At 39.5% G+C, this 20,688-nt stretch overlaps 2 protein-coding genes and 1 long non-coding RNA gene across 4 annotated transcripts in view; 1 reads left to right on the forward strand and 2 right to left on the reverse strand.

The window, feature by feature from the left end:
* Positions 1-9,724, reverse strand: part of LOC147303846 (phosphatidylinositol 4-phosphate 5-kinase type-1 alpha-like) — a 13,787-nt gene extending 4,063 nt beyond the window's left edge. The window contains exons 1-10 of the mRNA XM_086279910.1: positions 9,574-9,724; positions 9,050-9,199; positions 5,658-5,692; positions 5,352-5,435; positions 3,263-3,393; positions 2,997-3,114; positions 2,086-2,238; positions 927-1,226; positions 596-792; positions 414-497 (exon numbers count right to left, since the gene is read on the reverse strand). Coding sequence (XP_086136036.1) covers positions 414-497; positions 596-792; positions 927-1,226; positions 2,086-2,238; positions 2,997-3,114; positions 3,263-3,393; positions 5,352-5,435; positions 5,658-5,692; positions 9,050-9,098 — 1,151 coding nt within the window. The 5' untranslated portion in view covers positions 9,099-9,199; positions 9,574-9,724. The remainder of the gene's footprint in view (positions 1-413; positions 498-595; positions 793-926; positions 1,227-2,085; positions 2,239-2,996; positions 3,115-3,262; positions 3,394-5,351; positions 5,436-5,657; positions 5,693-9,049; positions 9,200-9,573) is intronic.
* Positions 1-16,104, forward strand: part of LOC147303845 (uncharacterized) — a 26,154-nt gene extending 10,050 nt beyond the window's left edge. Inside the window, exons 2-3 of the long non-coding RNA XR_015127042.1 lie at positions 13,068-13,233; positions 15,825-16,104. This is a non-coding gene — a long non-coding RNA (uncharacterized LOC147303845). The remainder of the gene's footprint in view (positions 1-13,067; positions 13,234-15,824) is intronic.
* ecm1a (extracellular matrix protein 1a) lies at positions 12,165-20,381 on the reverse strand. 2 transcript variants are annotated; one of them, XM_086281474.1, is made up of 4 exons: positions 20,313-20,381; positions 14,254-14,369; positions 13,894-14,147; positions 12,165-12,732 (listed from the first exon to the last, which is right to left on the reverse strand). In XM_086281474.1, the coding sequence occupies exons 2-4, from the start codon at positions 14,324-14,326 to the stop codon at positions 12,529-12,531; spliced, it is 531 nt and encodes a 176-aa protein (XP_086137600.1). In that variant the 5' UTR covers positions 14,327-14,369; positions 20,313-20,381; the 3' UTR covers positions 12,165-12,528. The 2 variants fall into 2 exon arrangements, with proteins under 2 accessions (XP_086137600.1, XP_086137599.1); XM_086281473.1 differs by lacking the exon at positions 20,313-20,381 and having other exon boundaries at positions 14,254-14,476.
* Between the last annotated feature and the right edge of the window lie 307 nt (positions 20,382-20,688).

Raw genomic sequence — 20,688 nt, forward strand, 5'->3', positions numbered from 1 at the left:
GTTTTATCTGGATGCTGAAATCCTGTTTACTCATGTCATGTGAACTCTATTTTGGATGTTGGCCACACGTGTCCACAGTGGAACAAAGAAGATCATATTTTAGTCACCACAGGTGGCGTCATGGTTACATGTTGGCAGAGATTTTCCAGTATAGATAACGTTTATTTGCACAGTTTCTAAATAAAGTAACAAAGATTCATTGCCTCACTGACCGACCGTAGTCATTCTCTACTGTCCGCTCTGACCTTTAGTGTAAAACGTCAGGTTAGCTAACGAGACAGTGTACCGGGGTTTAACACTTGATACGGTCCCTGAACGCATTCTGAACAGACAAAGACGGAAGCTGCTGCTTTCCTGTTCATGTGCTTCTTTTGTTATGTGAGCTCAATGAGGACAATAAAGTGAATTATTACCTATAAGACTGAAGAATGTCAATAATACCGATGTACACCAGCAGCCTCTCGCCTTTCGAGTTTCGTGCAGGGATTCCTCCCGTTCTGCAAACAAAAGCACCTTTAGTCTTCTGTAATTCTTCTCAGACAGAAACTGGTGGGACAAGCCTGCTCGATACGATCACAGACACTCCGTCACTCACCTGTCCTCGGTTTCCATGGATCCCATGCGTCCCACCTCTGCTTGAATGGCCTCTATAGCCGTGCTGTACAGAGCCTTTTGAACTTGACCCTTTGCCCCAGCCCCCGCCTCCTCGTTGGCCTGCTCCTGACAGGCCTGATCTACGTTATGAATTCCCACCAGAAGGCTGTAATCCATAATCTTGAAACTCTGCAGGAGCTGGATGGAAATTAAGGAACATGAGTACTATAAGATCAGGAGGACATTTAGAGGGAAGACATTTTACTGATTCTATCTAAACCAATTCCAACACTGTTATTATTCTGGTAGCCTCATGTTTTCACAGTTCTCACCAAGCAGTCTCTCTGGAGGGTCTTGCAAAGAGCATTGTACTTATCAGCGTCCAACGAGAGCCCTTCAGGCATGTCCTGGATGAAATCCAGGTCCTTATATGTGGGTACAGCCTTTTCTCTTTCTTTAGCCGAGGCTCGTCGCTTGTAGGTAGAGCCCTTTAGATCATACTTGAGGTGCATTCGTACTGCACTAGGAAGCAGATTATTCATGACTGCAATGCGGATGTTTTTACCAGCTGATTGGACGCAATACAGCCCATAAAACTTTGGTAATAAGGTCCGCTTGTTCTGGTTCAGGTTCTAAGGCAGAAAGAAAAATAGTAGGAGGAAGAAATATGGACAAAATGAAAAGAAACATCAGTATCAGCGTCACCAAAAGTTAAATGAATGGTTGACTTAAGTAAACTGATAAAAAAAGAAGGCAGATGTGCCAGAGCAAAAGTAAACTCAGTCAGTAACAAGCATGTCGAGTGCTTTAAATGAAAACCAGACTAACTAGTTGAGAGAGACTTTAAAGACAAACAAAGCATTTTAGCAGCTCAAGAAAACAAAGTAGGAACAATATTTGACTGCAGAGTGTTACTTCAGTAACTGTAAATACGGCCTCATAGTTCCCGTCTTGCACCAACCCGTTTGGCTGCATTTTACATCCATGGCTATCCAGATGTGACCTTTGATATTTTGCCTCAAGACAAAATGACAGCTTCTGATTTTATTGTGTTAGTTGACATGTTTTGTAAAGTCACAGTACCAAATCTAATCATGTCGTCCTTCAATCCAAAGAAACATATCTGCAAAATTTCTCAGGACACTCCTATTGTGAAATTTTACTAGAATGCAACAATTAACACACGTGAGGTGAAAGCTGATCTTTGGCCGTTAAATTCTAATCAGTTCCTTGAGTTAAAGTTGATAATGAATAAAATTCCCAGAAGGAGTACCAAGGGATATCATGATAATAATCGTAGGTGGAGTACATGAGGACAACATAAAAACATAATGCCCACAGCTATGGCAGTTGCAGACTAACAAAACAACTGCAGATTAGTTTTAAAGGTAGCAAAGCGTCGCTGTAAAAGCGCCACTGATATCCAAGACCTTGCATTTGATAGTGATAACAGGATGATGATTAGGACATTTTGTGACCATCAAATCATACCATGAAGTATCCAGGCAGCAGTTTCTGCAGAAATTCTGCCTCTTTGTGCTGCACCGTCTTGATGATATACTCATCATCTCTAGAGACGTAGAACAAAGATCCACTCGCCCCGGAGTTGGACAGCTCGATCAGCGACTCGTTACACAGAGAATACTATAAACACAACATAAAAAAACGGTCTTTACACATGTGATTAAAAGCAAAAAAACACAATCTTATTGCTACATTTTACACATGAATGCTGACTGAAGCCATGTTCTCACTACAAAGCATACAGAGTTTGGTTTGGGCGAGAGGCAGGACCTGGAGGGAGCATGCAGGAGGCAGAAAACATGAAATATCCAAATATCTCCAATATCTGTCAGTCTAAAAAAAGTTTAAATATACATTTAATCAATGTGATATCTTAATAGAGGCCAAAGAAGTGCAATTTCAACAACAGGTCTCCGTTTTTCTACATGATAATGAAATACTGCTGTAGTAAATAAAAGAAATCTGTCAGCATGCTTCTTTAGGCTTAAACTGTAAGAAGTAAACGTGTAAAATTACAGATATCTATAATTGAATTTTCTTTGGTGTAGTATGAATGATGATGGGAGAGGTCTTGATCAGTAGGAAAAGCTGTAAAACTTCTAAATATACAGTTGAAAATTATGCCCTCTTTCACATTTTTTCAAAATCGGCGGTCCAAATTGGAATTGTCACCAGTCCAATTCTGGCCCCCAGCCTTACATTTGACACCCCTACTTTAAAACCGTAAGAACAGCATCTCCACTCCTCTCCTGTGTCAATACTCCATTATTCACACTTCCCTAGTCACAGTTACTCAAACACTCCTTTTTCCCCAAAAGTGAACTGCTCTCTTTCCTCAGAAATATTTTGGACAACAATTGGTGATTATACAAGAATACCATGTAGTCATCGGGCCGGATGCCAAACATCTCTCTGAAGTAGCGGAAGGCCATCGGGGCGTATGTTTTGAACCTGAAGTCTCCATAGTGGTGTGCCGGTGTCAGGTTACTACCCTCACTGCAGGTCACAAACAGAGGAGCACAAGATTATTTTCCACACAGCTTCAAAGTAGGCTTGCAGAAGTAAAATATCCTGATCCTGTCTGCACACAGGGCAGACACACATTTCATTTCCTTTACAAACTAATTCATCGTTACAAACTGACCAGGGGAAGAAGATGCTCTCCACCACCTCAAAGTCCTGCAGCAGCACATCTCTTTCAGGTTTTTGACTTAAGCTGCCTATCGTGTGCGTGATGCCTAACTGGATAGCACCTTTCAGAGCTGATGATGTTGTCTGGAAGAAAGGAAACTTACATGTATCAAATGCAACAAATGCATTTCAAAGTGAATACTTCAAGAAATTAAGTGGCATAGGGACTTGCAAGCTTTGGCAGGTGGGAGACACTTTTTTTCCAGACATTTCACTAAAGATTAATAGATAGGTTAACTCAAAAGGTTCACCAAACAGAGCCCATGTTTACTGTTAGGTGGGGTGGTGGTGATGGTACAAACACACTCAACATTCAACATTCAGCTGAGAGGCAAATCTCTACTGGGACCAATGTTCAGTTTGCTTTCATTTTCACTTGCTATGTGGTCAGGTATAAATGTAAAGCCTACAATGGTTTAAAAAGGAGGAAAATATTCCGGTTTGGTTCAAATGTACTCTAAACAGTGTGAAGTACCACCACAGCAACAAGTGCCAGCACAAGTGCACATTTTACAAGTGCTATTAGTGGCTGCATTTTCAAGTCCACCATTTATGCTTTTTCATATGCATGGTTACAGTGGTTGTTGCTTCTATTAAACATGTACAAAGCTTCAGCTTCCTTTAACCTGACATCCCTAATACCGTATGTTCATATCAAGCTTGTCTGTGAGCACAGTAGCCCACCCACCTGCCGTTCAAGCATGCTGTTTAGGAAAGGAAGCCAATAAGAAGGGAGTCGGCTAAAGGAAGAAAGAAGGAAGTTTAGGCATTAGTCACACAGGCCTTGACTGGTTAATGACCCATCTGGAAACCTCTAGTCACTTGGAAAACTGTGTATACCCCGACAGGTTGAAGAGCGGCTGCTGAATGTCGCATGGTGAACTCACTTGCAAAGAAGATGCTGCACCAAAAACCTCTTTGTGACTGCTTTGCTCACCTGGAGTTGGCACAGAGGAAACCAGCTTGTCTGCAAATACTTGCTATTTAGTTGAAAGAAGTGCAACACAAGCTGGAAACGGAGACCATTTGTCTTAAAAGTAAAAGTCGTCCAAACAAAGCAAGTCACGAATGGTCTCCGTTTCCATTTTGCACTTTTCGCAGTTTCACTCCCAATTAGCGAGCAGTTTGTAAGGGTTTGCGCACAAGATGGTGCCGTCCATGCAAAAATGACCAAAGCAATTGGAAAGATGCTTGTGTTGCAGCCCTGCATACATTTTTGCAACCAAAGTGACTTCAAGCAAACTCCAGCAACAGCCCACAGATTACACACACTTTCCTTGTGACCGGTAGTTGCCAGGGGTCACTGACCAGTGTCTTGGCCTATGCGAATTGGGAAACTTCACCTTCACACCAACTTCCCAGCAGCTGGCAGCAGCCTCCAGTAAACCAGTTGGGTAATACTCACAAACAGGTACTTCATTACCTTTTCTATTGGTCTAGGCCTGTCTGACTGGGGCCTTAAACAGTGTGTTTCAAACAGTGAATGAACAAACGGCTGTTCCAAGGTCCATTATAGGATAAAATAGGGTTATCTTAAAATATGGAACACTGTTTTGGTGGACTTCACAAATTGTAGGAAATGTAACTATAGCTCCCAACAGCCTGTAGAAACACCCTGTGGGTGTCAAGTTCAACTGAATAATCACAAAGAAGTCCCACAATGAGGTTTGAAGAGAGGGAAAAGACACAGAGCACTTGCGTTATAAGGATTTCCAGATTATGAACACTAGCAGTAAGCGGAGAGCACTTATTCAAGAAGGCAGGACAGATTAGATCATATGTGTGGGTGATGAAGGGTTAAGCTAATGGCAATAAAAAGAGACTGCTGTGCGTTTCACAGGCCAGAATAGTGAGCAGCAGACAAACCAAGGCACAGATTTATAAATTTTGAGATTACACTACTATCACTATTTTACAAGCCAAATAATTCATTAACTCATCAAGAGAACAATTGGAAGAGGAAAAGATAATGAAAGTTTTTGTAAGATGCAGCTCTACAGAGTGAAAAAATGTGCTTAAGTCTGCAATGGCTGATCCCCAACCTTCTTGTACGTCGTCTCCCCAGTGGGATCGATCCCACGATGCCCGATTTTTTTCAAAGCCTGAGATGTGCTAGCACTTGGACCCTGTCAGTATAAACATGGCACAAAACAGAATTAAAAGAGGAAAAGAACTCATTGTAAGTGCAGGAACATGTAATATTCTCACGATTCAAACAGGAAGGCACAAATGACCTGTCAGCAGAATACGGGCTAATCCCAAACTGTTTATGGGGAAAGAAATGTGCAATTCCTAACTGACCGAGACAGATTTTCAGTTTCTTCCCCACAAATTCCCTCATTTCTCACCTCAGCTGAAGCATTTTTTCGAGACCCATTCAAGTCTGGAATCAGAAAGAAAGACATAATGTTACACAGGAAATTACACACACACACACACACACACACACACACACACACACACACACAGGACAGGAAATGAGCAGATAAGGCAAACAGTTATTACAGTGGATGCAGTAATGTCAAACAACACAGACGGAAACAGCTTCTACCATTCCCTAACGCTGAAAATAGAGAGTGCAGCTGAACATGCAGACACACCTCAAACATTACCTCTGAAAGAAGACAGTTTCCTCCAGAACTGACTCTGCAGGTCTTTGTGTGCAATGGAAGGAATTAGATAAGGATGCTATTAAAGTGAGTTCATACAAAGCCGGTGAATTTCCTGATGTGTATTACACTGTAATATTACTGGTGTTTGAACTTAATGACACTTAGCTTCCGTTCATCTTTAAGGAAACACACTTGTGAAAGGGACACAACATCATGATGTCTGCAATTCACTTTCCTTTAAACATTTATTATGTATATTACAGCACCATTTCCAAAACAGCTGGGACACTGTGTTGACACAAAAAAATTTTGTTTTTTTTTAACAAATATGTTTATTCTGAATTTGATTAACGCAACAAATATCAACAAGGTTCAGACAACATCACCAGGCGACTGTAATAAGGAAGATGACTGGCCATTAATTTGCAGAACTAAAGCTGGGGAGGGGTTTGCCAATATTTCTAATCTACACAAGAAGCAATATTAAATGCCTGTCATCTTCAATGCTCAGACAGCAATGCAATAAAGGCAAGCACAATCCTGTTGTGAACAACCCTCATAAAAATCATTATCAGTGTACACAACTGCTGTATCCACAAATAAAACTAAGACAACAAACACATTTATTTTAAATCCAGAAAGGTTTTTGCTTGCTCTAGGCCTGAGCTCAAAACTGACTATTGAGAGTTTCTCCAGCATGTCAAACATTTTGGAGCTTTTTGGCTTTCAGTTAAAGGAAATTTGCCAGGACTGTGATAGTAGAACCAATAAAAATAATAATAATGATGATGATTATGTCAAAGGTATGAAATCTATAATAAAACACACAAGACTGGAGACTTAAGCACCAACAAAACCAGACGGAGTTCCTCATGCAAGTCACTCCACCATCAAGAACCCCGAACAGCAAACACTCAATCACCTTTCATGTTTAAGCATGAGGTGGGGCCAGTTAACAGGCTTCTATACAGGGACAGCAGTTGCAGTATGTTTAAATGTAATGCACGTGACCTTGGTTATTAAAACGCATTTAAATACACTAACTTCGCTTGGGTTTATAAGTCTGGCTGCTGCATTTTGAACAATCAAAAGACTGTACAATGATTTGTGATTGATACCTGCTAAAATAATTACAATAATCCAAATGAGAGGAAATAAAAGCAAGAATGATAGTCTTAGTGCCACTAAAACTGAGTATCGATCTTGTGATATTCCAAAAATGGTAGAAGCACTGGGAGACACTTCTCAAAACTGAGGCTAGAATCAACTAAGAAAAGAGCTGATGCTTGGATCCACCTTATTTGACCAATAATAAACAACTTCTCTAAGCTTCATTTTTTTTAATAGCACACATCTATTTTTGATTTCAGTTAAACAATTTGTAAGAATGGCAAAGTTTGTGGGTACTTTTTATAAGATTTCATTTACTCTAACTTTGTTTGTGAAATGGCCAAAACCAACAGGAAAATACTCAGACCTCTCTTGACATAGATAACAAAGACTTTTTGCCTTCACTATATATGGACCGGTTATGTTTAGGTTCATAGCCCCATCCCCAAAGCCCATTGTAAGCCTCCTGCTGCCTGTGGTCTGGCAAATCAAAATGCGAAATCCTTTTTGGATAGCATGAATGCCTCATCCTCTGAGTTCAGGGAGGGAAAGACCATTCAGACTGCTATCAGTTCAAAAAGCCAAAATCTGTACTGGTATGGGAGGGCATTAGCTCACAAGGCAGGGTTAACTCACACATGTGTGAAAGCATCATTAATATACCAATTTTTCTCGCTACATACGCAGCTAGAAAGACAGCTAGTTTTGAAAGAGGTCCTTGTTTAATCCAGTAAGGACTTATTATTATTATTACTGCAGTTCCAACACCCACTAACAAAAATGTGGCATTAGAAAATGTAAAACTAGTCAAAGGAGGCCAAAATCTCTTGTTTCAACACTTTATTATTCACACTTCCTTAATTTCAGTTCCGGTTACTCATCGCTCCTTTCTTCTTACAGTCAACAACTGGTTTCCTTTCTTCAGAGTCTATGCTGTTCTTGTACATTTCCATAGAACGGATGCTGAGTAACAACATTTTTCTGGAGTAGTGACAGCAGTGACAGGGTGTATATAAAAGTGTTCAGAGGGATAGAAATAGTGTGAAACTGTTGTGCAGCTGAATTCCTGTGTTAAGCAATAAGGAGAAAACAGTATGTTTTCATAACTAGAGCAGTCAGTGTTGAACATCCTCCTGTCCCAAATGAGTTGATGGCATCAAATTCAAAATGATTATATATTTCTACGTTTACCATTTAACACAATGGCACAAAACTTCTGGAAAAGCGCTCGTTTTAATCTTTAATAAAGTGAGGCAAGTACGTAAACTTTCTGTGAAGCATGAGATCCATGTACTTTGTCCTGCAAACCACTTTTTTTTTAAAGATCAAATCAAGGACAGCCAGAAACATCTGATTTAAGATGTAATTATGTACTCGGGCCAAGAAAAGTGGCCTTTGTACTCAATTAAAGTTTTGTTTTTTGTTTTTTTGTTTTTTACCTCAGATGCTCTGATGAAAACTTTGTGTCATAAATCTACTGTGATGTGAGGTAAATAAACATATTTTTTCCATTTTCTTTCCTTTTTAGTACACATTAAAGGAATAGTTAAGATATTCTGCGAAGTACTTTTATTTGCTTTCTTCTTCTTTTATTTGAGATGCCCCAAATTTACTGAAGACAAAAAAAAGGTTGTCTTTTAACCTATTAAGGACTCTGTTAAATGGCTTCAATTATACATCTATATTGATTGTAATGATTGAAGTATTTAAAATATGCCTGTGTACAACATGCATAAGTCAACATAATTAAGCATAGTTTACATACGTGATGTCAGGTAAGCATTTTTGGCTACTCCTCTATTATCCCCAGGTGGTCCCATATGAATGGACCCCCACCTCTTTATCTTGAGTACACTACCATGTGAGACCTAACCGTGGGTCATGTCTCAGAAATAAGTCATCACTTATTTCTGAGACATGCCTTGAGAAGTGAATCTGTATGAAGCAATTAAAGTTATTTCAGGCTATATGTTGTATGCACTGGCACGAAAGGTGGTGTATTACAACACAGTACTTACTGCCAGTCTGGCCCTGTAGCCCTGGAGGCTCTTCTGCAGCTGTGGCCATTCAGACAAGAAACTACACTCTGGACTTGATTTGGAGGAAACTGGGGGTCTTTATTCACCCCTTCAAATGTATCGGTGACGTCAGTTCAGCAAGGCGTGGACCTGTGTGGAAAAAATGCCCAGCTCAAGAACAGTAAACACTCTACATGATTTCATGCTAGAAATACCAACAACAGCCACGTTGAACAGCTCTGCTGATGGAGACAAAGGTGACATAAACAGGCGGCAGCTTCCTACCAAAAGCGACTAAGCATCGAGTAGGCTATTAAGTAAATTAACTTTTAAAAAGAAACACACACACAACAACACAGAGAGGCTAATGCGTGTTGTGACATGTTAATGTGGGAGATACCGAAACGTCTGAGCAGCGCTATTCAACTGAACATAGGCGACAACGCTAGCTGCCGCTGCTTTAACTTTTCTAACTTTAACCACACAGATAAGTCTCGACAATACACACAAAACATTAAACTTACCAGAAAATCGTGTTTAGACGTTCTTATAGCTTCTAATTAAATTTAAAAAATACTTTTTATTCTTTTATAAAGGCGGTGTTTTCCTCAAAACAAATAAACAAGGAAGCAGTGCGGAAGCGGCAGTTTTGTTTGGGCTGCTAGTCTGGGCAAGAACAGCATTTCCGGTGGGGAAATATTTCAGAATAACATAGGCACTTTCAAAATAACATAACACCACCCCATGATTTAAGAACCTTCTAAAATTAATGTAAAAAAGGTGGGGAAAACAAGAAAAATAACTTAATCTAAAGAATTAGTTAAGAAGCTTTGTAGTGGGAATAATAAGAAATGCAAAAGTAGCTATTTTTAAAAACGTAGAAGAGAGAAATAACTTATTTGTACTGCTAAACAGCATTTTAAAAAGGTAGAAGTAGCAATATTATCATGTAGTAAAATTGTTTTGTTCAAAATGTTATACATTGGGAATAAAATGTAGTTGAAGTATCAAAATTTAAGTTGAATGACGTATTAATGAAGGCTAATGACTTGATTTAGTGTTTCATGATCACACATACAGTGCCATTTACTTTTGTGGTTAGTCATGCAGAAACCTTTGTCTCTGTTCTTTTGTTGTGAAAAAGTTCAATTTCATTGGTAGTTGAATTAAGATCTTAAAAAGGAACACAGCATGTCACAATCTATAGAAACAGCTATGAGACAAAGTCATTGACGTCTATGAGTCTGGAAAGGTTACAAAGCAATTTCTAATTTCTTGGGACTCCAGCAAAATGCAGTGAGAGCCATTATCCACAAATCAGGAAAACTTAGAAAAGCAGGGAACTGTTCCAGGAGTGGCCGTCCCACCAGAATTACTCCAAGTACAGTGGTATGCACCTCAAGTTTGGGTACCCCTGAATTTTCATGTTTTTCCTTCATAAATCATTGGTTGTTTGGATCAGCAATTTCATTTAAGTATATCATATAGCAGACAAACACAATGATATTTGAGAAGTGAAATGAAGTTTATAGGATTTACAGAAAGTGTGCAATTGTGACTTAAACTAAATTAGGCACGTGCATAAATTTGGGCACCCCAACAGAAGAATTACATCAATATTTAGTAGATCCTCCTTTTGCAGAAATAACATCTCCAAACACTCCTTATAGCTCCCAATGAGAGTCTGGATTCTGGTTGAAGGCATTTTGGACCTTTCATCTTTACAAAACATCTCCAGTTCAGTCAGGTTTAGTGGTTTCCCAGCATGGACAGCCCGCTTTAAGTCACACCATAGATTTTCAATAATATTCAGGTCTGGGGACTGAGATGGCCGTTCCAGAGCATCGTACTTCTTCCTCTGCATGAATGCCTTAGTAGATTTTGAGCAGTGTTTAGGGTCATTGTCTTGTTGAAATATCCAGCCCTGGCGCAACTTCAACTTTGTCACCGATTCTTGAACATTGTTCTCAAGAATCTGCTGATATTGCCTGGAATCCATGTGACCCTCAACATTAACAAGATTCCCAGTACGTGCACTGGCCACACAGCATGATGGAACCGCCACCACATTTGACTGTGGCTAGCAAGCGTTTCTCTTGGAATACTGTGTACTGTTTCCACCATGCATACCTCCTCTTGTTATGCCCAAATAACTCAATTTTAGTTTCATCAGTCCACAGCACCTTATTCCAAAATGAAGCTGGCTTGTCCAAATGTGCTTTAGAATAGCTCAAGTGACTGTTTGTGGCATGTACGCAGAAAAGGCTTCTTCTGCATTACTCTCCCATACAGCATCTCCTTGTGCAAAGTGTGCTGAATAGTTGAATGATGCACAGTGACACCATCTGCAGCAAGATGATGTTGCAGGTCTTTGGAGCTGGTGTGTGGGTTGACTATGACTGTTCTCACCATCATTTGCCTCTGCTTATCTAAGATTTTCCTTGACCTGTCACTTCCGGCCTTAATTAAAACTGTCCCTGTGGTCTTCCATTCTTTGGGATTTCTTTAAGTAAAATCAGTTTGGCTCCTTTTTAAAAGTTAATAACAGATGAAAAAAAAATCAAATTTGTGATTGTTTTGATCTTGCAAATTACTAAAAAACTGTTCCGAGTGATCACCTTGATCTGTGTCTTTTCAAGGATGACAACACCCCCATCCATATGAAACGGGGGTCACTGAATGGTTTGCTGAATCTCAAAATGTCAGTCAAATCATATGGGAGCTGGAGTCACCAGATTTTAACTCCTGTAACGCTTTCACCTTTTACTTTGAAGGAGTCACACAGATGACCATTCCAGTGATTGTGGTCTGGATTATATTAGTGAAGATAACTCAATCAATGGTGGTTGTAAAGTTTTGATTTGAGATTTTTTTTTTTTTTTTACTGCACAAAGATGCTACACCACACTGAAACCTTTATTACCCATCAACAACATGTTACAGCCACACATGCTGATAATCCAGCCAACTGTGACCCCTGGTGGAGACCTTTACGTCATATGTATTTTTTCAAAAATAATTCTACAGATTTGTGACTGGATGTTAAAAAGATTGATTTTTGAAGGCGATATATCAACCTTATAACAGACCTTCATGGTAACAAAAACCACATCAGTCTCTTTGCGGAGTGCGTTTAATTTTCTCTCTAAAAACACTACATGTCAGAAATTACAACATTTAAGCCAGACACATTCTGTGAGCCTTATAAAATTAAGCACCGAGTTGCATTTTAAAAATGTGTTTCCTATTAATATGGCAAAGATTAGTTAAAATGCTGAGCTGATAACAAGGCTAGATGGGACTCTAATTGTCCTTAGATAGTGTAATCCAAACCAGTATGTCCTGTCCGCATCAGGAAGCAGCTGTACGTGACAAAGACAAGATTTAGATAGCATTGTCTGATAGAGGTTTGCAAGTGTTTCTTCAATACTATCTCCCTATAGGAATGTGAAAGAGTGGAAAGTTATTATTTTCGATCTCTAGCAGGTATTTGGATCAAACGTGAATCCAGGCTCCTCTGGGATTTCAGGGGCATTGTAGCCTGGTTTTGAGGTGTAGTTTGGGTTTGGCAGCTCACTGTCGAAGCATGACCAGCGGGCTTCTCCAGTGTTCTCACAGCACTCGTACGGGAGGGTCATGGTGGAGTACTCTTCCACACAGAACAGAGACAGGGCGTTTTTCCACTGTAAGAAAGAAGAGTCATGTCACACAGTATCGTCACATTAGCTGGGGGGGGGGGGGGGGGGGGGGGGGGGGGGGGTGCAGCTCACGGCGATTCACTCAGCATCAGTCAATATTTTCTTTTTATCTTCCATCTGCATAATTATTTTAGAGAACTTTAAAAGTAAAGGTCAAGTAAAATTTAATTTGTATAGCACATTTCAAGATAAAAAAATGCTTGAACATAAAGGTTTTAAAGCTTGTATTATAACTGAAAATCATCTTGTCATTTTTATTTTTGATCAAATTCATTTACATTGATAAATAAAATGCAATTTGTCTTTATTTTCTGTTGTAGCTGTCGAAGCTGGATGCTTCTAACAATTACGGCCAAAGTTTAAAAGAAGTTGGCGAGGGAGGTTGTTGTACGTTTCTACTCCGGTCAGCAGCTTCACACACCCACTACTGAAGACATCCATTTGTGATGAGCTGCCAGCTTAGAAGAAGGCTGATCTAAAACACAGGTGGGCAATTCATTTTTCTAAGGGGCAAGATTAGAAACTCGCTCTCTTGAGGGTGCCCACATCAATAAGCTGAACTCAGTTCTGTTAAAAATAATTTTATGCTTTATTAGCCTGGCCCCACACAACAGTCCCTGCTTGTTTAAGTCAAAGGAGTAACTGAGAATTAAACTGGAAGTACAGATCGCTGAAGTACCTGAAGCAGCCAAAGCTTTTTCAGGAGTGTAAACCCACTGCAGCTTCCAGATTAGCTTGCATGTCATCTGACCAAGTATTTCTTCAATAGTTTTGAAGTTAGATGAAGTATTTTCATCCTCATGTTGTTGGCACAACCAACTGTCACACACCAATTTACATAAAAGTGATTGGAAACTGCTGGCTTCAGCAGTGAAGGGGACAAAAATGCAGGTATAAAATGCTTTACTGTGTCGTGTTCTTTAAAATTATACTAATTTGTATGAATTTATAGTTTTGAAAACCAAAGCCTCTTGGACAGTCCATAAATTTTAAGACAATGAAGCTTAAAAAAAAAAAAAAAAAAAAAAAAAAGAGTATTATTAATTCCCTACTAACTGTATAAATCGTAAATAATAGCAGAACTCTCCCTGATGATATGCTAAGTGTTTTCAAGTTTACTTCGGTCCCAAACACTCAGAGACTCACCGCTTGTTGGGCGCAGCAGAGGATCTGGCTGCTCTGCTCTAGGTGTCCACTGCAGCACACTCTGAACCACGACTCTAGGCGGTTCATGGCATGTCCACGGCGTCGGAAGTGGCTGGACCCGGATTTGGGGAAGAAACTGGGAGGGTACCTGGGGCGACCTCTACCCTGATGACAAATGGCAGCCAGATTGTGAGCGGTGGGACGGGCAGGGGGGAACGGGACGTTGGGCTCTTTGCGAGAGTTCTTCTTGGTCTCTGAGGAAATCCAACAAGAAGAAATGGAAAGGTTCAAAGCACTACAGTTTGAAGAATGCATAATGTATATATTCTTTAAAAAAAAAAAATCTATAAATCTATTTACCTCCCAGATGTGCACCATAAAACAGCACCAGAGCAATTATGCAAAGTCCTGCAAGGCGCCCAGGTGAAGTCATGGCTGGATGGCGGTGTGATGGAAATCGAATACTGAAGAGGCTTCTGTGAATGTATTGAGAGAGGATGCTCAGCCAGCTTATATGGGAGAGCCAGGATTTGTGGGCGTGAAATGCTTGGAAGTGACCGGTGCACATTGGGGAGGGAGACGATATGAGGGAATGAGGTGGTGTAATAATACTGGAGGCTGCTGAGATAAAAACAAAATGAGTTTGAACTTTAGGGATATCTGCTGATGCGTGCAAGGTCGGGCTACACAGTCAGCATTCACTTAGGATGAAATCAGTCCAAACTTAGACATAATACCATCATTAGCAATAACAGAGTTTGGGGGGTGGGGGGGGGGGGGCAGATCCTTTGACCGTCAGACTTTCCTCCAAACATCAGCAATGGCTCTGTTCTATAAATAGAGCAGAACAGCATAAGATACTGAAGAGGCTTTAAGGAATAGAGTTTGTATTCATATTACTTACAACTTTTGTCTGCTATGACATGTCAAAAACAGATCAAGTGCTGTGCAGAGTCTTGAGCTACCCCTCATTTCTTTATATTTTGGTAGGAAAATGGGACATGGGTGCAGTGATTTATTGAAAGGTGCAAACATAAGAGAAAATACAGAAATTTGTACAATTTTAGCAAGCAGGAAAGTCAGTACTTGGAACGGACATCTTTATTATTTAATGCAGCCAGGCACAATAGATGAAAGGGGGTACCAAGTCAGGTTTTTAACAAATAAGTTATTATAATAAGTAATTTTAACCAGTGTACAATTTCATGGTAAATACAGTCTTATAAATACGCTGTACTTTTTGGTGCACAGATTAACTTTCTTTTTACACCTTTACTTAATATTTATAATGTTGATGTGCATGACGTATGCTTTATTATTCAGCTGTCCTTTTATTTTACCATAAATGTGACGAGGACTGTTCTCCTTTTACAGCTTAAAGAAAAAAATATCAATCCAATGAAACTCTGCAGGCTTTATGGAGCCAAGCCTAACCTTTTCCTTCTTTCGTAATCATTGTTCAAACACAACTTCTTGAAAGGAGTGTACAGAAAAGGAGTGTCTCCTTTACCTATAGTTATGCAATTTTTTAAATTACTCTCACACTGCCAAAAATAACTTGCACATTAGGAAAAACGATTTACTGCCATTTAAATAAACTTGCAGTACAAACAGCCTGCCTTGTTGTCGCCTTATTCTACTATATGTGCAGTTCAACAAAATAACAGTCCTGTGAAAATGATCGGGCACAAACACTGGACTGAAAACGGGTGAAAAAGGAGTTAAACGTCCAATAAAGAACATTTGGATCTTTAGAACCACAACACAAAGAAATGAGGGCTGGCACATCTGTGATCTAACATAACTCTTTACTTTATTATTATTTAGCAGACGTACCCTCCCCTGTGTTTGTGGTATGCCTCCCTCTGTCTCAGACTCTGATTCCTCATCTCATGCGTGTTGTTTAGTTTTCGTACTCATGTCTCCCACAGGTTGTTTTGGAGAAAGAGTCCTGTGTCAGTTGTTTCCTGCCCTCCTCTCCCTGATCAGCCCGGTTTGTATAAATAGTCATCCAATCTCTGTGTTTGACCTTGTTAGATTGTTTGTTGATGGTCTCCATTGATGCTACTTATGTGCTTTATGTGGACTTATTTAACTTTATCCACCGTATTGTTCTGCATTTGGATCCTCGTCTGTACACCGCACGTCATAACATTTAGCATTAGTTATGGTGTTTTGTTTCATATGGGAAGCAGTGGTCAGATTTAAGAAGTGTGGAATAGATACTGCAACTTTGTGAAGGCAGTTCACTCATTGTTTCCCCCCCCCCCCACACACCATAGTTGTAATTTAGTTTCAGTAAACTGTAATAAACAGAAGAATGTAAACATATAAAAAATGAGTGCTTAGTTTTTATGTCATCGAGCCACTTTTTAATTAACCATAAAGTAGAAAATGATTTTTCCTCTTATCTTTGCTGACTGGTCAAAGCTTGGGAGTAACGTGGTTTATCAAAAGTTTTTCCAGTTTTTCCAGACTGCACACTGCTTACGGTCAACTCCCCCAAACCTGTTTTGAAATACTGTTATCAGTCCGGGAGAATGCTGAACATGGTTTCCCACTTTTATTTAACTGTCGTGCATTCATTTGTTGTCTGCTGTTGACTGACAGCTAATGGGTGGTGGTTTCTTTCAGCCAAATCAATAAGTGTCTGTCAGCATTTTATTGGTCTGTTCTGTGATCCTTAAACACTCTTAAAAATTAGTGTTTTTATGATTAATTTAGTGGCTTTTTATATAATGTACTGTAAAAGAATTAATGTCATTTTAGTGTTTGTTTGGTACTCATATTTTAAGCTTTTTTGAGAAACTCAAATTCTCTTAATGCTCTTGTCCTATGACAGCTGGGATAGGTTAATAATGCAAATGCCAAACAGCTTATTCTGTAACTGATGCTTGTTTGGTGTCATTTAACCATACACAGCCACAAGATGTCACGATCCTTGGTCGCTTTACCAAGCGTTTTGAGTTTTCATATATTTTGATGGTGCATGTTTAAGTTCATTTAGTTATCTTGAGCTCCAAGGTTGCCCAGTTGTATTAGATTAGAGATATTTAGCTTTCAAAAAGTTAAGATTACCCGATTTCCTGAGTGGTACGCAGTACTTTCCTGCCTCCTGTGTCAGCCTCTGACATCAGGGCACAGTGAGGGCAGTGTTACTAAAGTTCATCACAAATTTACACCCAAAAGACAGACATCAAATTATGTGCTGTGTACAGAGAGAACTACAGAGAGAGCTTGACTTATGCTTCCTGATACAAAAAGTCTGCTCATTACGGTGTAGCATTTTCAGTGGGAGAAACATTTCATCACTCATCCAAGTGACTTCCTCAGTCTCAGCTGAATACAGGTTTCCCCAATGATTGAGCATATATCAAGAAATGCTTCCTGATACTTTTTTTTTTTAAATCATATTTAGAGTCCACAAAAATATTCTGAAGTTGTACTCAGTCATCACCTGATCCGTTTGAGTCAGAAAAATTCAAATTAAAACCCAGAGACTTTGGTGAACGATGCCAGTCTATCACTCTTGCCTCTTACACCACTCATCACCGGGGCAACCAAGAGCAGTGCAACAGCCATTGTTGAGCGCATTTCCAGCACGTGTGCCATGAACAGATGCAAGCAGTGCTTGTTTCAGGTCTTGTGGTGTTATGTCTACATTTTCAAATCTCCCACATGCTCAGCATATCACGTAGACTACTTCACGGACACTCATGGTCAGCTTATTCATTTATTTTTAACCGAAGGATAACTAGAAGAGTCATTGATCGCGAGTTCATCACAGAAACATTTCTGTTTATATTACAGTCTTCTCAGCAATTGCCCTTCCATCTATGTAAGAGCAAGTATGAAGTCAGTTTTAGAGAAGATTAAGGGTATTGTCATATTTTACTCACTCTGGTGTCATCACCCTTATCTACTTTGATCATCCACTGAGCACTGTTGAGTGTTAGAGACAGGATGTTTGTAATTTTAGTGACCTTGTGTAAATGCAAGAAAGCAGTCTGTCACATTGAAGGACATATCCTGGTCAAAAACCAAGATTCCTCAAAGTGTTACTGGAGGCCAACATAATGCTATCCAGATTAAGTGATTAGACGCCATGTTTCTAGGATTTTTAGGACAGTACAATAACCTCTGTTACATGTGAATTTAGAATCAGAAAATTAGAGCCCATCCAGGTCTTTATATCTTTAAGACATTCCTGCAGTTTAACTAATTGTGTGCGTGTTATCTGGTGAGCAGCTGGGTGTCATCTGCATAGAAGTGAAAATGTATACTATCCCTTCTAATGATGCTGCCTAATGGATTGTATAATGTAGACAGAAGTTGTCCCATCACACAACCCTGCGGAACTCCATAATTTATCTTAGTGCGTGAGGACAACTCCGCATTTACATGAGCAAGTTGGAGTTTGATAGATATGTAGATACGATTCAAACCACTGCACTGCAGTACCTATAATTCCTACAGCATATTGCAATCTCTGATCTAATGAACACAGAAATGAGTCATCATAGGTAACCTTTAGTGCTGTTTCCATACTTTTCCTGCCACCCAACAGGTACCCAAATTTCATGCTAAAAAAGATGTTCCACTATTTTTTGGTACCATCCTATACCCAGAGTACAAATACTTTGTTACTGTACTTAAGTACAATTTTCAGGTATCTACTTTACTTGAGTATCTGTACTTTCTACTCTACATTTTTAAAACAGGCTTGTTACTTTCAGTTTAACAGCTTTGGGGAGAGGATGTTTCTATATTTCTAAAAATAGAAACATCCAAAGAGCTCCAAAGAGCTCCTTTTTACTTTCTTACTTTAAGTTTCAAAGCCTGCAATTTCTTTTACCTTTACATGAGTAAAGTTGAATCAGTACTTCAACTTTTAATAGGATTTTTTAATAGTAGTTTTTATACTTCTACAGAATGTCTGTACTTTTGCCAACTCTCACTAAACCATACTGTTTGGTAAATTTTGTCTCTGCTGTCACTGTCACGGTTCACGAGGCGAGCCGTATGGAATTGTGAAAGGATCCAAGATGCAGCACAACTGAAGTGAGGAAGCTTTGAGGGACCGTGCTTAATACAACAAAGGCGAGGGTGGCGAAAAACAGAACTGGGAGTAACCTAAACTGGGAAAAGCTAAATAAAAACAGACCTGAAACCTTGAGACATGAAACAGATGCAGGGAGACGTAGAAAGACACAGGGAAACCACTCTGGACGACGAAGGGGAAAAACGCAGACGGACGAGGTCGCACGCAGACGGACGAGGTCGCACGCAGACGGACGAGGTCGCACACACACACACACACACACACACACACACACACACACACACACACACACACACACACACACCAGGAGTCAGGGAATGGGAAACAGGAGGGGAACACACCTGGGAGACATCACCGCTGACGAGGCAGGAGAAACGTAAACAAAACGCACTGACATCAGACAGGGGCTTTCAAAGTAAAACAGGAACACATAGACGCAAAGACAGACTAAGAAACGTGGACTTGACACAGGAAAACACAGGCAGAAAAGACTAAACACTAAACTGAGGAAGAACAGAACCAAAACCCAAAGAAATAGAAAACCAGAACCAAAATACATCACAATGATAGAAAACACAAAACGCTGGGTCAAAAGACCCAGGATCACAACACTGTCAGACAAACAAAGTTGACATTTCTTTCCATCTCAGTTTAACCAGAAACTCTGGTCAGACTGGAGCTGACAAGGGCAGGTTTAATGAAATATGTGGGCTGCAAACTGTAGCCTTCAAACTAACCTTGGTTCCCGACTATATGAAATACAAGCACAAAAAGGAGATTTGTGTTTAACATTTAACTTATATTTAAATAGCATTGGAGCCTGATTATTGCTACTCAAATGTTGCAGCAGTTTATGTGGGTCGTGATCATGGAAAACCAAATCTTCTACCAGTGCCAAACAGTTCCTACAAATGTGAAACCATTTAAGGGAAATAAACAGGCATAAGATGTAATACCAAGAAGAACTGTTACAACAAAAAAAATAACTAACCAAATGTCTTTTTGTGACACACACACACACACACACACACACACACACACACACACACACACACACACTTAAAGTCATGTCTGTATGACTTAAAAAAAAAAAATCCTAAAATTGTTGTCATGGTATTTAAGGTTTCATTTATTGTCAAATTCACATATATGTTAAAATTATGTCAGTAGGTGAGCAGATTTTTTTTTATGCTTGATGCATGAATACAAAAAAAATATGCACCAGTGCGTTAGACAAAGCCTAAAGGAGCGTGCAAAAACTCCAGTTACTCAGATTACTTCGTCAGAAATATTGCCTGTCTGATGTTTTTGTTACCTTGTATGCAATGGTTTAAAAGCAGCTGTTTAAAATCCTTACCGATGGTGAAGTTCACTCAGTCTGCAAACTGGCCTCCACCCTCTTCTTCAGGTGAGCAGAGCTGAAAAAATAAAAGACATGTTTTCAACATTGGTAAACGGCCTGTATTTATATAGCGCTTTACTAGTCCCTAAGGACCCCAAAGCGCTTTACATATCCAGTCATCCACCCATTCACACATTGTCACAGGAGAAAATTTCACAGAGCAAAACAAACCCCAAATATTTCAGTGTTTTTTTGTTTGTTTTTTTAACGGAGCCCTGTATGGAGCCCCGCAGGGGACATGCGAGAAAAAAAAAAAAAAAAAAAAAAAAAAAAAAAAAAAAAAAAAAAACTTTTGCGAGATCTTGCAAAAGTCAGTCTTAATTTTTTTTTC

This window comes from Aulonocara sp. 'chitande type north' Nkhata Bay, linkage group LG22 (genome assembly GCF_057382095.1).
Source record: "Aulonocara sp. 'chitande type north' Nkhata Bay isolate Kocher_YH1m ecotype deep benthic linkage group LG22, A_spYH_male_GT1.1, whole genome shotgun sequence".
NCBI classification, from domain to species: domain Eukaryota; kingdom Metazoa; phylum Chordata; class Actinopteri; order Cichliformes; family Cichlidae; genus Aulonocara; species Aulonocara sp. 'chitande type north' Nkhata Bay.

What these genes read in the sequence shown, in the direction of transcription:
- ecm1a (XM_086281473.1), bottom strand. Translation starts at nt 14,461, where the DNA reads ATGTGCACCGGTCACTTCCAAGCATTTCACGCCCACAAATCCTGGCTC. An exon ending in TTATGGTGCACATCTGGGAG is followed by an intron (nt 14,148 to 14,253) that starts GTAAATAGATTT and finishes GGATTTCCTCAG; the next exon opens with AGACCAAGAAGAACTCTCGC. An exon ending in TCTGCTGCGCCCAACAAGCG is followed by an intron (nt 12,733 to 13,893) that starts GTGAGTCTCTGA and finishes TCTTTCTTACAG; the next exon opens with TGGAAAAACGCCCTGTCTCT.